The sequence below is a fragment of the Phascolarctos cinereus genome, unplaced genomic scaffold (genome assembly GCF_003287225.1).
Source record: "Phascolarctos cinereus isolate Bilbo 61053 unplaced genomic scaffold, phaCin_HiC Scaffold_8;HRSCAF=390, whole genome shotgun sequence".
Classification (NCBI taxonomy): Eukaryota; Metazoa; Chordata; class Mammalia; order Diprotodontia; family Phascolarctidae; genus Phascolarctos; species Phascolarctos cinereus.
Window position 1 is genome coordinate 69,964,568 of NW_027556291.1, and position 13,509 is coordinate 69,978,076.

The 13,509-nt window shown below is 46.9% G+C and overlaps 1 protein-coding gene across 12 annotated transcripts in view; it reads right to left on the reverse strand.

Annotated features, from left to right (window-relative positions):
• The window catches only part of ATP2B3 (ATPase plasma membrane Ca2+ transporting 3), a 137,222-nt gene that overhangs the window by 73,354 nt on the left and 50,359 nt on the right, over window positions 1–13,509 (reverse strand). For 6 of the 12 annotated variants that reach the window (XM_078147746.1, XM_020977269.2, XM_020977268.2 and 3 more), the window contains 5 exons: window positions 11,437–11,634; window positions 9,782–10,039; window positions 8,227–8,352; window positions 6,229–6,354; window positions 5,379–5,423 (listed from right to left, as the gene is read on the reverse strand). In XM_078147746.1, the coding sequence (XP_078003872.1) occupies window positions 5,379–5,423; window positions 6,229–6,354; window positions 8,227–8,352; window positions 9,782–10,039; window positions 11,437–11,634 (753 nt within the window). The remainder of the gene's footprint in view (window positions 1–5,378; window positions 5,424–6,228; window positions 6,355–8,226; window positions 8,353–9,781; window positions 10,040–11,436; window positions 11,635–13,509) is intronic. The other 6 variants (XM_020977278.2, XM_020977271.2, XM_020977270.2 and 3 more) reach the window with 1 other exon arrangement.

Here is a 13,509-nt window from a genome sequence, read left to right on the forward strand (position 1 = left end):
GCCTTGCAGAGGCCACTGGGGGCAATACAGTGCACAGAGCATTGGGTCTGGAGTCAGGAAGAGCTGAGTTCAAAGTCAGCCTCAGACACTTACTACTAGCTGTGTGACCCTGGGCAAATCACTTCACTGCCTCAGTTTCCTCAACTGTAAAAGGGGGGAGTAATAAATAATAGTACCTACCTTCCAGGGTTGTGAAGCTCAAATGAGATAATAATTGTAAAGTGCTTAGCACAGTGCCTAGCACATAGTAGGTGCTACAGAAATGCTCACTCCCTTCTCTTCCCCTTGGTTTCATTATCTATAACATAGGGTGGTTGGATCTCCAGCACCTTGGGTAATTCTCAAGTTTAAAGGCCAGTTCTATGCCAGATTTTAGCCCTGTGTGACTTTGGGTAAATTATCTTTCCTCTCAAGACCTCAGTTTTCCCCTCAGTAAAATGTGGAGGTCAGACTAGCTCCTAGCCCATTCCTTGTAGGGGGATTGGAGCAGGGCTCTGGAAACCTTCAAGGGCCATCCAAATGTGAATTATGATGATGACAATGGCAACAATGATGATGATGACAATGGATTTCAGCTCTCTGGGCACCTGTGAGAGGGTCTCCCTCCGCTCAAGGCTGAGTAATTGATACATTCTTGGGGGGTGTCTATCTTCCTAATAAGGTCATCTCAGAATAAATAAGTGAAGAGGGGACCAATGGTACCAAAACCATTAAGAAGCCAATGGTAGGTGATGTCAAAATGACTGGAATCTTGCGATATAAGGAACAAACCCTCTGATGGACCAAGACAGAGAAATGGCAGGTATAACCTGAATGGATTTCAAAGATATCAGAGAAAAGACAAGTAAGACTCCACAGACAGAGCCAAAGGGAGATTGGCTCAAGAAGGATGGAAAGTCAAGAAAAGTAAAATTCAGATGATGCAAATATGAGTGACCCTGTTGAAAAAGAAACTGTGCAGCCATCTAAACAGATGATGCGGCTACACAGTGAGCTCTCTAATGGGTTCACCTACAAAAAGTATACATACAAAAGATAGAAGGAGACACGTGTACAAAATCCCAAAGACTGTTATGATCTTCTAGGACAGTTAGAAAGGCTCACATGGATTAAGGCTTGGGAAGAGTGCCAAAGAACATGTAAAGGGCTTTTATGGTTATGCTCAGAACAAAAATAATAAGGGAGAGGAGTCCTGCTGGAGGACAGATGTGCTGTTAATCTGGTTGTGCTTCAGTTCCTCCATTCCTGGCTCCGCTCATTGTCCATTTGACAATAAGTACATGTGAATAGCGCCAAAAGCTACATTAAGGTTGGCAGATGGTATAAGCCCCCTTGTCTGCTATGCTACCATTATTCCTGAAGGACCAGAAGGGGATACAAAGGCCTAAAGGCTGCTTAGGATTTTGATCTGTCAAGTGAACTATCATGGCCAAAGAATTCATCAGCTGGGGAGCCTCCTGGCATTCAGCTTCTCCCTATTTGGCTAGACTGGTCTTCAGCTGAGGGCAGGCATGTGGTACAGATGGAGAACCTGGCTAGATTGATAAGATGTGCTAGGATGTTGGAGATCTAAGATTCACCTCCCTACCATGGAGGAGGCATCAGATCTTAGGCTATCTCCCCTCGGGCTTAGCCTAATGCTCTGTACACGATCGATATTATTAGAGGATTCCTGAATCCTGCTGTCCTGGTTTGCTTCTTTTTCTATAGACTACAGCCCAGTAGCGAAATTCATGATTGGGTTACTTCAATGAATAGTAAGTGCGTGAATGCTGAGAAAAGGAAGCAATGGTAGCCCTAAGCCAGCCTAACTTCCTCAACCACAGGTCATGCCAAACGAGCTTAATTTCCTTTGTTGACATTTACTAGACTTGTAGATGAGGAGAAGGTCATAGACAACATCAGAGTATTTGGCAGTGCCTTACTAAATAATCCCTTTGGACAAGGTGGATTTGGACCAGATTGAACAGTTGGACCCAAAAAGCATCAACTGATGAATAGAAGTCAGTTTGGAGAGAGTCTAGTGGAATTTTTCAAGGATCTGTCATTGGCCATGTCATCAACATTTTTATCAATGATTTGAATGAAGACATACATGTAACGTTTCTCAAATTTACTGAGTAAAAAATCTGGAGCTAATAAAGAATCCAAGATCCAAATATTCAATTCAATTCAACAAACATGCAAAGCACTGAGCTAGATGCTAGGGAGAGCAATGCAAGACTGAAGTAGGCTTGAATGGTCTGAAACACATGAACAAGATGAAATGGAAGAGATCCAAATAACTGAGCGCACAAGTAAAGTACAGGGGAGTCATGGTCAGTCACTTGTAAACTCAAGATGAGCCAACCATGGGATGCATCTGCTAAAAGATCTCTGGCTGCACTACTGGTGTGCTGACCAGACAGGAGAGTTCTTGTGCAATGGTCAGATCACACCTGGGGTCCTGTGCTCACGTCTTGATGTCGCATTTTGAGAGGAATATTGACCACCTAGAGCCCATCGAAAGAAGGGAAGCCCAGGCTTGTGAAGGGTCTGAAAAGCATGGCATGTGATGACGTTTAGCCTGAAGAATAAAGGACTTAAAAAAGAATGTGATGGGCATCTTTGAATATTTGAAAACTTGGCATGTGGAAGGGAGACTGGATTTTTTCTGCTCGGCCTCATAGTATAGGATAGGAGGAAGGACTTTCTAACATTCCAAGCTGTGCAATGACAGAAGGGGTTGTGTCTTGAGGTGGTGAGAGCCTCATTATTGGAGGTATCCAAGCAACGGCTGGAAGCCCATCTGAAGTCCCTTCCAACTTTAAGATTCTATGATTTAGAACTTAGTCTTTTTCTCTTTGTTATGCTCACTGATTTCTGGACCTTGGCTCTATTCTTGTTAGACACATGGTATCTTCCAGGCTCTCCCTATCATCTCTACTCTCAATCCCAATGACCCCCCTCCTACTAGCTATACTCCTTGGCAGAGATTCCAACCCAGCACTGACATGGTGAGGTGCATAAGAAGGCTGAGCACTCAGATCAATGGGGTCCCAAGCTGGCCTTCTGGGCACCATATAGCTTTCCTTCCCAACGACAGAATTCTCCTTCCAGATAAGTCAAGGCTCCGTTCACAGCCTGGGCTGTCGTCACAAGATCCTAGCTCTGTCACTTACTACCTGAGTCACTTTGCACAAGTCACTGCTCTTTGGGGTGGGGGGCTTCCATTTCCTCTCTGAGGATTTAGTCAAGAAGAGAGTTAGCTATGGAAGAGGGACCTAGTCCTTAAAAAGAGAATCCATTTTCTTCCTCTCATACGCCTACTTCAGCAAAACCCTGAAGTTCACATCAGATTTAATAATGACCAAGACATCCAATGAGAAACTATAGTTTCTTCCATCCCAGAATTGCATAAAAACTCAGCAAGACGAGCACAGGTAAGAGGAAAGGGAGCCCCTTCCAGCAAAGCAAGTACCATTACAACCAGAGATGGGACACATTTGGGCCTCAAAGCTCTGCATCTAGAGGCAGGAAGAGCAGAGGACTCCCTTGAGAAAGCCCCAGAGTGATTAAAAAATACATTGTGGGGACTTTAGTGGCAGTAGGTAGGAATACAGCCCTTGCCCAGGGGCTCTGAGATTCCAAATACTCTGTCCTGAAATCCCAGAGAAAATCCTGAAGATCCAGCACTCAACCTCAAAGATCCAGGAGAGCTGAACTCTGGTATATCCAGTGAGAGACCAATTAGAACCGAACCCTACTCCCTACCCAAAAGTACAGCAGATTGCTGGACCTTAGCCCTGGCACAAAGCCCCAATTCTGGAACTGAAGTTGCAGAGATAAGTAAGTAAAAGAAAACATCCAACCCAGATATATACAACCAGAAGGAGCAAGTAAGTCCAAAACAATTGCAAGCAGAGACTCAAAGGGAAAAAATGGATTTTCCACAAGACATACATGAATACCTAGAAGAAATTATCATAGTCCCCTGTCCCTCACAAAAGGGGCCATTGTAACATATTTTAAAAGGCACAGAAGAGACTAGAAGGTAGGTCAGAAGGAAGCACTGGCAAGCAGGACAGTTTGGAAATTAATGTGTAGAATTAATTGCATACTTCTTTTTTTTAAAGCAAGTCATATGAAATGGAGAGTCATATAGAATCCTGCTTTTTTGTTCCACTACGTTTATGGAAATGTCTTTGGGGATGGTGGTGTTTATTTTCAGAATTAAAATTGCAGAAAAATAGAACATAAAAGAAAACTTTTTTTTAATGAGGGGATGAGATTAGATTATCTTGAAGGTCCCTTTGAACTCTAATGTTCTGGGATTCTGTGATCCAACATCACAGAGGTGGCTGGATTCCAGGACCAAGGTCTTAATTTGGCAACTGGGCACTAGGTCAGAGCAGACAGGTTGGTGCTGGTGCCCTTCCTAAGCTCTCTACCTCCTCAATCTGGTCGCTTCTCAGATCTCAGAGGTGGAATACAGCCAGGAGAAGTTCAAGGGCCTGGGATCAGGGAGCACCCAGGGAGACGGAGGGCAGGGATATGGGTCAGGGCTCTGGTGAATTTTGATGGATTTAGTGCTGTTAGAGACAAGGAAATGACACAAAGGAGGAGATGCTCTAGGATTTAATGATTTCTTTAGGCCTCTCGAACATACTGTTGGCGAGGAAACAAGAATGGTGATGAGGTTGTCTCTGGGCTCCAGACTATGGCTTATCGATGGAGGTTGGGGGGGAGGATGCACAAGTGACAGAGTGGGATGTGTGTGTGAGGGGGAGGAGGGAGGAGTGGGGCAATCTGTTCACTATGGCAAGTGCTGGTTTAGACCTGGGCTTTCAAAAGAATTCAGCATCCCCACCACCACCATGCTCCCCACTCTGCAGGATGTAAATATTGCATCAGTCACATGAAGGTTGCCATGCTGGGCAAGAAGGGCACCGAGGACCCCACCCCCACCCTGGAGACTGCTTTGGCACTAATGCCCCATCAGGCTTAGGCATCTATCTCTGGACTAGATGCCACTCATCCTTGACCCCTGAACTCTCCCTGCCTTTTTCCCTCTTCCCCTGCAAGCCAGGGATTCCTGGGCAAGGGGAGATACTATATTTCCCTAAAGAGATTTCTACTTCTTTTACTGGAAGGATTCTCTGGGGACCAGGTGAGGTCCCAGGCCAGTCTCCCATGCCTTCCTTCACTTCAGGGAAGGTTTTCTCCATTGGGGTAGGGTAGTTGTGAAGCAGGAGGTATCAAGCCCACCATCTGAGGAATTCAGCCCATTTCTCTTCCCATAAAACCCAACCTCCCTCCCCCTGCAGGAGTCCCCTGCATCCGTGTCCAATGGTCATCCAGCCTGAGCCTGAACATTTTACCCCAGCTCCAATACTCACTAGTTTTGTGACCATGAGCACCTCTCTGAGCCTCGATATCCTCATCTGTAAAATGGGGATGAGAATGCTTGCACCACCAACTCCCAAGGGTGATGCAAATAAAGTACACTACAGGAAAGTGAGTTGCTTTTATATGCTGCGACAGTAAGGAAGCCTGAGCAACCGAGCTGTGAGAGCAGGAAGGCAGTGAACTGCTCCTCTGCTCAGGAGTTGCCAAGGGGTGGAAGCTAAAGCAAGAACGCTGAACTGGGTTCACGTCCTAGGCTGGGATGGTCTGCTGCTACCGAGCTAATTCTGTTGGAAGGAGTAGGAGGCCAGGGTGACTCAGGGGGAGGGAGAGGAGTGATGTTCCACGGGTAACTCTAAGTTCTACTTTATTGTATGGATTCCTGGGGAAGTCTTATGCTGGAAGCTGTCCAATGCCTCAGTGTTGGTGAACATGGAAGGGTTATGACTATCATGGCCATGACCTGGCCATCAGAGGTCATAGGACCCTGGCATTATGGACTTCCTTAATCCACTCTCCTCTCCCTTTTATAATAGCCCTGATGACTGGTCCTGCTGCCTAGATCTGAACTCTTTCAGTAGCACTTTTAAAAGCACTTTCTCTTCTTGGGGCTATAGTTTAAGGCGATCAAATGCCTTAAGGGAATCTAAGGAGATTGATACTGTTTAGGTTGAAACCTGTGTTTTACTCTTGCCTTGGAAGAGCTAGGGACCTCAGGCTGAAGGTGATTTCTCTCATCTGTAGGGTTAATTGCCTCTCAAACAACCCCCACTTGGCTTGATTCTAAGAGAGGGGGAGGGGCCTGGGGGAAGGCCTGGTAGATAATGGAGTACAGAAGCTTACCTTTCTTTTCTTTCTTTTCCTCCTCTTCTCCACTGGCTCCAAGCAAAGTAAAAATAATGCCAGTCTGAGAGTTCACACCGACAGCAGTGACCACCATCCTTCCTGAGCCTTCCATGACGTGGGTACCTGATTAAATAAGAGAGTCAGGATGCTACATGGACCCCTCTAGAGCCCTCTAGAGCTATGAATCAGAACCAAGCCCTAGTAGGGTTTGAGACACATACGGAAATAGCTGTTGTAGAAACCAGGATAGTAGAAATGCTATAAAAAGGGGCAAAAGACCCTAATCCAGATGCTTAGTTTGGGGGAGGGAGAAATCACATCCATTTGGTGGTAGGTTTGGGGAAAATCTCAACATATGCATGTGGAATTGAATTGAAATTCCTTAACTGGGGATCCAAGCCCCTTCACAATCTGGCTCCAAGCTCACCTCAAATCAATTCTCATTAAGTAGAGTACATTCTACACTCTACATTCCAGGCAAATTTGACTTACTGAAGTCCTGAACATGACTCATGTTTTCCTACCCCTCTGGACTACTTATCACCCTGGAATTTCCTCCCTCCACACCTTTCCTTATTGATATTCTGGCTGTCACTTATTGCCTGAGTTAACCTGGGGAAATCATTTCAGCTTCCTAAGCCTCAGTTTCCTCATCTGTAAAATGGGGCAGTTGGACTCTATGGTGTTAAAGATCCTTTCCAGCTCTAATGCTGTAGTACATTTTCACCCCGAGACAGGAAATGATTTGCCCCAGACCATGAAGCTCATAGTGGCCAAGTCAAGTGACAAGAGGCTGCTCTGCTGGCTGTGGAGTCACAGGTGGGAAGTATACGTAAAGGAAGGATCTAGGATGCTAGGCCCAGAGCTGTGACATTCTTGCTTTGTGACTTGGGGGAGCTTCCTTCTTCTTGCCAAGCCCCACGCTGCTCCTCTATAAGATGAAGGTACTGAGACAGATAATGTCCCACGTTCCTCCCAGATCTAACATTCTGGGACTCCATAAAATGGCAAATCTATCTCTAAAGTGACAACTTGGGCCTGGTTGTCTCTGTCCCATGAGCCTGGATTTTCCTTGCAAGCAAGTTTGACTGTGTGGGACTAGCCTGTATTACTGGGGTCACTATCTGATGGGTAAGGATGGCTCAGGCCATCTTACCCCCCCCCCCACCATCCCTCCCTGCCTCCACCTCCCAGATTTCCAACACGGAAATGCCATGGAAAGTCTCAAATTGGCTTTAATGTTCTCTAGTAAGGACAAATGAGCTTCAAATTGGGAAAGGTGGCACGAAACAGCCAACAAGGACTGACCCCAAACCAAGTGTGAAGACAGTAATGTTAATAAGCCAGATGCCAGTTAGACCACTCACTAGGCCCAAGGGAAAACTCCTTTCATGGGGCAAAAGGGATAGGGTCCAAATTGGGATGTGAAGGCTTTCAAAAACCAAAGGCTAGGCCATAGCAAGAACTGGAATTTTGGGGAAGAGTCAAAATACAAGGGATTATAGGATAATAAGCCCTTAGAGGCTATCCAATGGAACCCCCTCATTTTACACAGGAGGAATCTAAGGCCCAGGGAGGGGAAGGGACTTGCCCAAGGTCTCACCAGGAGTAAAGCAGCAGATCCAAGACTCGAACCCAAGCCTTCTGACTCCAGTGCCAGCATGCTCCCATACAGTCTCCTTCTATTCCCTTTTTAGAAAGGGTTACAAGAGTGGTGGGGCAGCTAGGTGCTGCAGTGGATAGGGCACTGGGCCTGGGGTTGATCTCAGTTCAAATCCAGCCTTAGACACTTATTAGCTATGTGACCCCGGGCAAATTACTTAATCCCTGCGTGCCTTAGTTGCTCATCTGTAAAATGGGGACACAGTGGACAAGGAAATGGCAAACCACCCTAATATCTGTGCCAAGAAAACCCCATGGACAAAGTCCATGTTTCACCTCATAGTGAAAACCCCTAGTGTTTGCCCGGAGCCAGGACTTGGGATTCTTACTTACCAGACAGCAACATGGGGTCTTTGTCCACTGCTTTGCGCACATGGTCTGATTCTCCTGTTAGGGAGCTCTCGTCAATTTTGAGATCATTGCCCTGGATGAGCACTCCATCTGCAGGCAGTAGGTCACCTGGAGGGGCAGCAAGAGAAAAAAGGAATCAGGAAGCAGCTGGAACATGCAGGGCTCAAGCAACCCTCCCTCCCCCTTCTCTTTCTTCCTCTTACCACAGAAACATAGAATCTTGGGGTTGGAGGTACCTCAGAAGGCAGAGTCTGGCCAATACCTGCATGTGAACCATCCCACAACATTCTTGACAAGTGGGTTATTCAGATTCTGCCCGAAGTCAAGGAGAACTCACTACCTCCATTTCTGTAACAGTACTTTTAGAAAGTTTCTCCTTCTTTCAAGCTAGAATCTTCCTCTTTACTCCCTTCTTTCTCCTGCAGCTGATGGGGGCCTAGGATTCAACCCTTTGTCCCTGCCTCCCCTTAATCCGTGCTCTGCTCCACTGGGGAACGGGGGGTTCTAGATAGTTATCCCTTCCACATCTTGGGGGTTAAGGGCACAGTGCCCCCGTGATCTGGAAAATCCATGTAAAACGTTTTGGTCCTCCCTTCATACCAAAGAAGTCTGAATTATTATGGTATTAAAAGATAAACTATGGTGATATTATACAATATTATACATATATTTTATGCATTTCTGAGTTTCTAACCTTTTTTCTGTGTCATCTACAGCTTTCACAAAACTCCCCCAAAATTCCCATTTTATTTCTTATGCCGACCCGTGATATACTGAAAGCTATATCGAAATTTCCATGGGGTAAGTCTTGATGTGGAAGGGATAACTGTACTGTCTAATGCAGGGGTGGGGAACTTGCAGCCTTGAGGCCACATGTGGCCTTCTAGGTCCTCAGGTGCAGCCCTTTGACTGGGTCCCAGTTTTACAGATCAAATTCTTTTCTTAAGGGGATTTGTTCTGTGAAGTTTGGATTCAGTCAGAGGGCTGCACTTGAGGATGGAGAGGAGATTTGTTCTGTGAGGTTTGGATTCAGTCAGAGGGCCGCACTTGAGGACCTAGAAGGCCATGTGTGGTTTCAAGGCCACAGGTTCCCCACCCCTGGTAATGGTATATAGAAGTGGTTAGTCCCGGGGGATGATGACTCTAAGGGCAAGAAGAACATAAAAACATCTTCGAAGGGGCACTGTAGTACCCCAGGCCAAGCCTGCCCCGGCACCACCTGCCCACAAAGGCCAGCTGCCATTAGACTTGGGCCCCTTGTAGGGTCTATATGTTTCCTGATGAGGAGGGGGGAAAGGAGGGAGGTCCCCGGATAAGTAGGGAGGAGTGTCTCTATTCGTGTTCTAAGCTCAGTAGAACCGTTGGTAGAATTGACACTTTAGAAGGCCAAGTGAAGCTGAAGATGAGGGCTAGGAAATGGGACAAGAAAGCTTCGGAGTGAAGGGCACCTCCTGGCCCTCCCCGCTTTGCATGTAACTCATTTGGTAGGACCTGTTGGCCCCTGGGAAGGTGTGACGATCCCCCCATCCCCTCTCACCGTATTTGATCTGGGCGATATCGCCCACCACGAGCTCAGCCACAGGAACCTGGATGACCTGCCCCTTCCGGATGACCTGGAATTTCTGCTCTTGCTCAATTCGGCTCTGTAGACCACGAAACTGCTTCTCCTTGCTCCAGTCATTGAAGGCCGTAACCAGCACCACGCAGATGACCGACAGTAGGATAGCTGCTCCCTCAATCCAGCCAGCCTCTGCCTCGCCCTCATCCTCAGCCCCAGCTGAGACATTCCCACAGGCTGCCCCCAAGGGAGAGGGAAAGGCTTAGATAGGCCTTGGCACACTCCCGCCATTTTTGTAATCATGCAGGCCCAGGGCAACATCGTTCAGGCAGTCTGACATGGCCTTAGCATGCAGGATTGGGGAGAGGGTCAGGAGACAGAAGAGGAGGAAAAAAGAGCTGGTCCCTGCCCCGGGGTCAAGGTCAGTGGACCTTGCCAGACTCTGGGCACCAAGCGTCCAGCCAACAGAACAGAGAGTGAGGCCTCCATGGGCACTTGAGTTTCAATTATGTTGGCGGAATTGGATTGTAGAGACTGTGGGAAGGAAAGAGCACCCAAGGGTGGGCAGGCTAAAATAGAAAACGCTGCATCTGGAGGGAATTGGACAGGATGGCCTCTGAGGTCCCTTCCATCTCTAGATATAGAAGCCTATGAGTGACCCTGGGTAAATCATTTCATCTCTCTGTGCCTCAGTTTCTCCATCTGTAAAATTAATAATATGATGGAAGGAAAACAACACACAAGTGATTCCTTCCCTGGAAGGCATGAGATTTCTTGGATACCCTCCTCAACAGGCTCAGTGAAAGCAAGGGAAGACGACAACATCGGAAGATCTCAATGGTCCATCACTGGAGAAGGTGTGAGTTGTCCGTCCCCCCTCGCCACCCACCAAACACACACGTGTCATGTCCCCTCATCCCCAGGTACTATGTATGCATGTCTTCCCTGATATAGCGCGTGTATAGTGGTGGGCAAGGGAATTGTTTATCGTGATTTCACAAAGCCTTTGCTTTGAACTAAGTGCCTTCTGGACGACTGGACAAAGAGAAAACACGTGTGTTTCTTGCTCATGCACTATGCTTCTCAGTGGATGCAAGGTCCCAAGGTGGCTAATGTGGGGCCCCATGTGTGAGAGGGCAGCATCTCAGGTACTTCAAAAACTATAAAGACCTCTGGGAGGGCGAAGGGGAAAGCAAATATTTATACCAAAAGAAAATGCAAGTTTTGCCTAGGGGAGAGGGGAGGTGGGTTACTTCAGGGTTCTGAGTACTTGAGGAAGGAAAACAGGGCTGGGGAGGGTGCCACAGTGTCAGCAGGAAGGCGCTGGCAGCCTAGAGGCATCTCCGAGTCCTCCGGCCTCCATCAAAGCTTCCCAGACTACCCCGGTCCTCAGGAATTTCTCTTGCCTTTGAACTGGAGCCCCTATCGTCTCCCCCACACTGTTCCCCATTTGGCTACATGACATTCTTGGAGTGTTGCCTGTGGGTGAGGCCTGGCTCCCTCAGTGGGACTGGAAGCTTCCTGGGGGGTGGGTCTGAGTCTCTCCTTTCCCCAAGATCTGCTGGCCTGAATTGTTGGGCTCCCTCCCTTGCCCTCCCTGGTCTTGGGCTAGGCCAGGCCCATCTCACACTCACCGTCACTCTGTTCTCCGGGTGGGGCATAAAAGGAGAGCCCCAGAGAGATGATGGCAGCAATCTCCAGGATAATGAGGGTGACATCTTGGAGAGCTTCCCACACTAACTGAAGAAAGGTTTTCGGCTTCTTGGGAGGGATGAAATTCTGTCCATAGATCTGCCTCCGCTTTTCTAAGTCAGTGACATTATCTGACAGACCTGCACGTTGGCAAGAAGAATAACAAAAACCCAAGACAACAAACAGTCAAACATGGGCATGGGGTAAACCATCTAAGACCATGGACAAAATCATTCATTCAGACCAATTAATTGGTAAAACTTTCTCACAGAATGAACACTGGTCTTGGAGTCGTGAGGGACCTGGGTTCAAATCCTGTCTCCTATACTCACTAGCCACGTGACCATGGGCCAGATATAAGCTCTTGGAGCCTCAGTTTCCTTGTCTGTAAAATGGAGGTAAAGATTGTTGCAACACAGCTAGGTAGCAATCAGTTAATAATGAATTCCCTGAAGTGGTCTCTGTACTCAAATTTACATCATTAGAAGTTGTGTCTGACTCTCTATGACCCCATTTAGGGTTTTCTTGGCAAAGATACTGGAGTAGTTCACCATTTCCTTCTCCAACCCATTTTACAGATGAGGAAACTGAGGCCAACAGGGTGAAGTGACTTGCCCAAGGTCACACAGCAAGTGTCTGAGGCTGGATTTGAACTCACATCTTCCTGACTCCAGGCCTGTCACTCTAAACACAGCATCGCCACCTACCGGCCCCTATTTTTGTAATTATGTAAAATATGGTAATTGGTTCCAGCTCAATGGAAATATGCAAGGAGAATTCAAATAATGTGACTACTACAAGGAATTCCTTATTACACTAGTCAGGACCTAGCTGTTCCTGCTTCTCAGTGGTGCTGTGGGACTCCAATGAGACCGGGGTCTCTTAAACACTTTGCAAACCTGAAAGAGCTTTAGAAAAACGTACATCACTTCTGTAATTACTGCAGCTTCTTGACCAAAGGTCTTCCATGTTCTTTATCTCCTGGGTGAGCAACACCCCCAGCAGGGGGGCTATTAACCCCCTTTTACAGAAGAGGAAACTACGGCCAGGGCTAAGCTGAGTGAGGAAGGAATGTGATTGGCATCTATGCCCCACTTTGGAGGCTCTTGGAGGCTTTCTAGCTGGAAGGGCCCTCTGCATCCTATGACCAAGGAAATCAAGGTTCAGTGACTTCTTCCAGGTCACAATCACCAAGCTGCTTCTGGAACTTGGGTCCTCGAATGCCAAAGCCAGAGTTCTATGCCCTGTGCTGCTGCTGTTTATGACTAGATGCTGACTTCTAATGGTCCCATGACCTGGACCTTGGCTAGGGAGGCTTCAGCTAATAGATACCAACTGGAACAGGATTTTGACCACTTGGGGAAGTTGTACCTGGGACATGAGTAGAATGTTACATCCCCGTAATAATTTTTTTTTTGCTTTGTATTTTACTATATTCTATCAAATCTAACCAAGCTCATTACTAAAATAATGAGTGTCATCAGAGATTCCATTGACCTAGCACTGGGCCAAGAAGGAATGGGTATGGCTAAGATGGGGGCATGAGCCAGAGACAAAGCAACATCATACTTCTCAATAAGATTTGGGTGATAATCAGTGGGTGACAGTCCCAGGCTCTAACTACTGAGAGAGGACCAGGTCCCAGCATCCCCTGTGATATGGATGGTTAACAATGACGATATAATAATAATAATTATTATTATTCACAGACCCCACCAGAGGGCACACAGGGGTATTTCAGGGCTTGCTTCCTGGATGAGATCACAGGGTATCGAATTACAGAATTAGAATATTGGCGTTGAGCTGGAAAGAGGTGTCCTTGGCCCTGTTCTTCTAGTCAATGTTTTTTTTTTTTTTGTCAATGACACTGACGGTATGCTTACCAAATTATGAAAATGGGAGGGCTAGCTGACATGTAGGATGACAAAGATTCTGAAAGACCTTGGCAGGCTAAAAAGATGGGACAAATCTAAGGAAGTATAAAGAATTATTACCACTAGGTTCAAGGATCGACT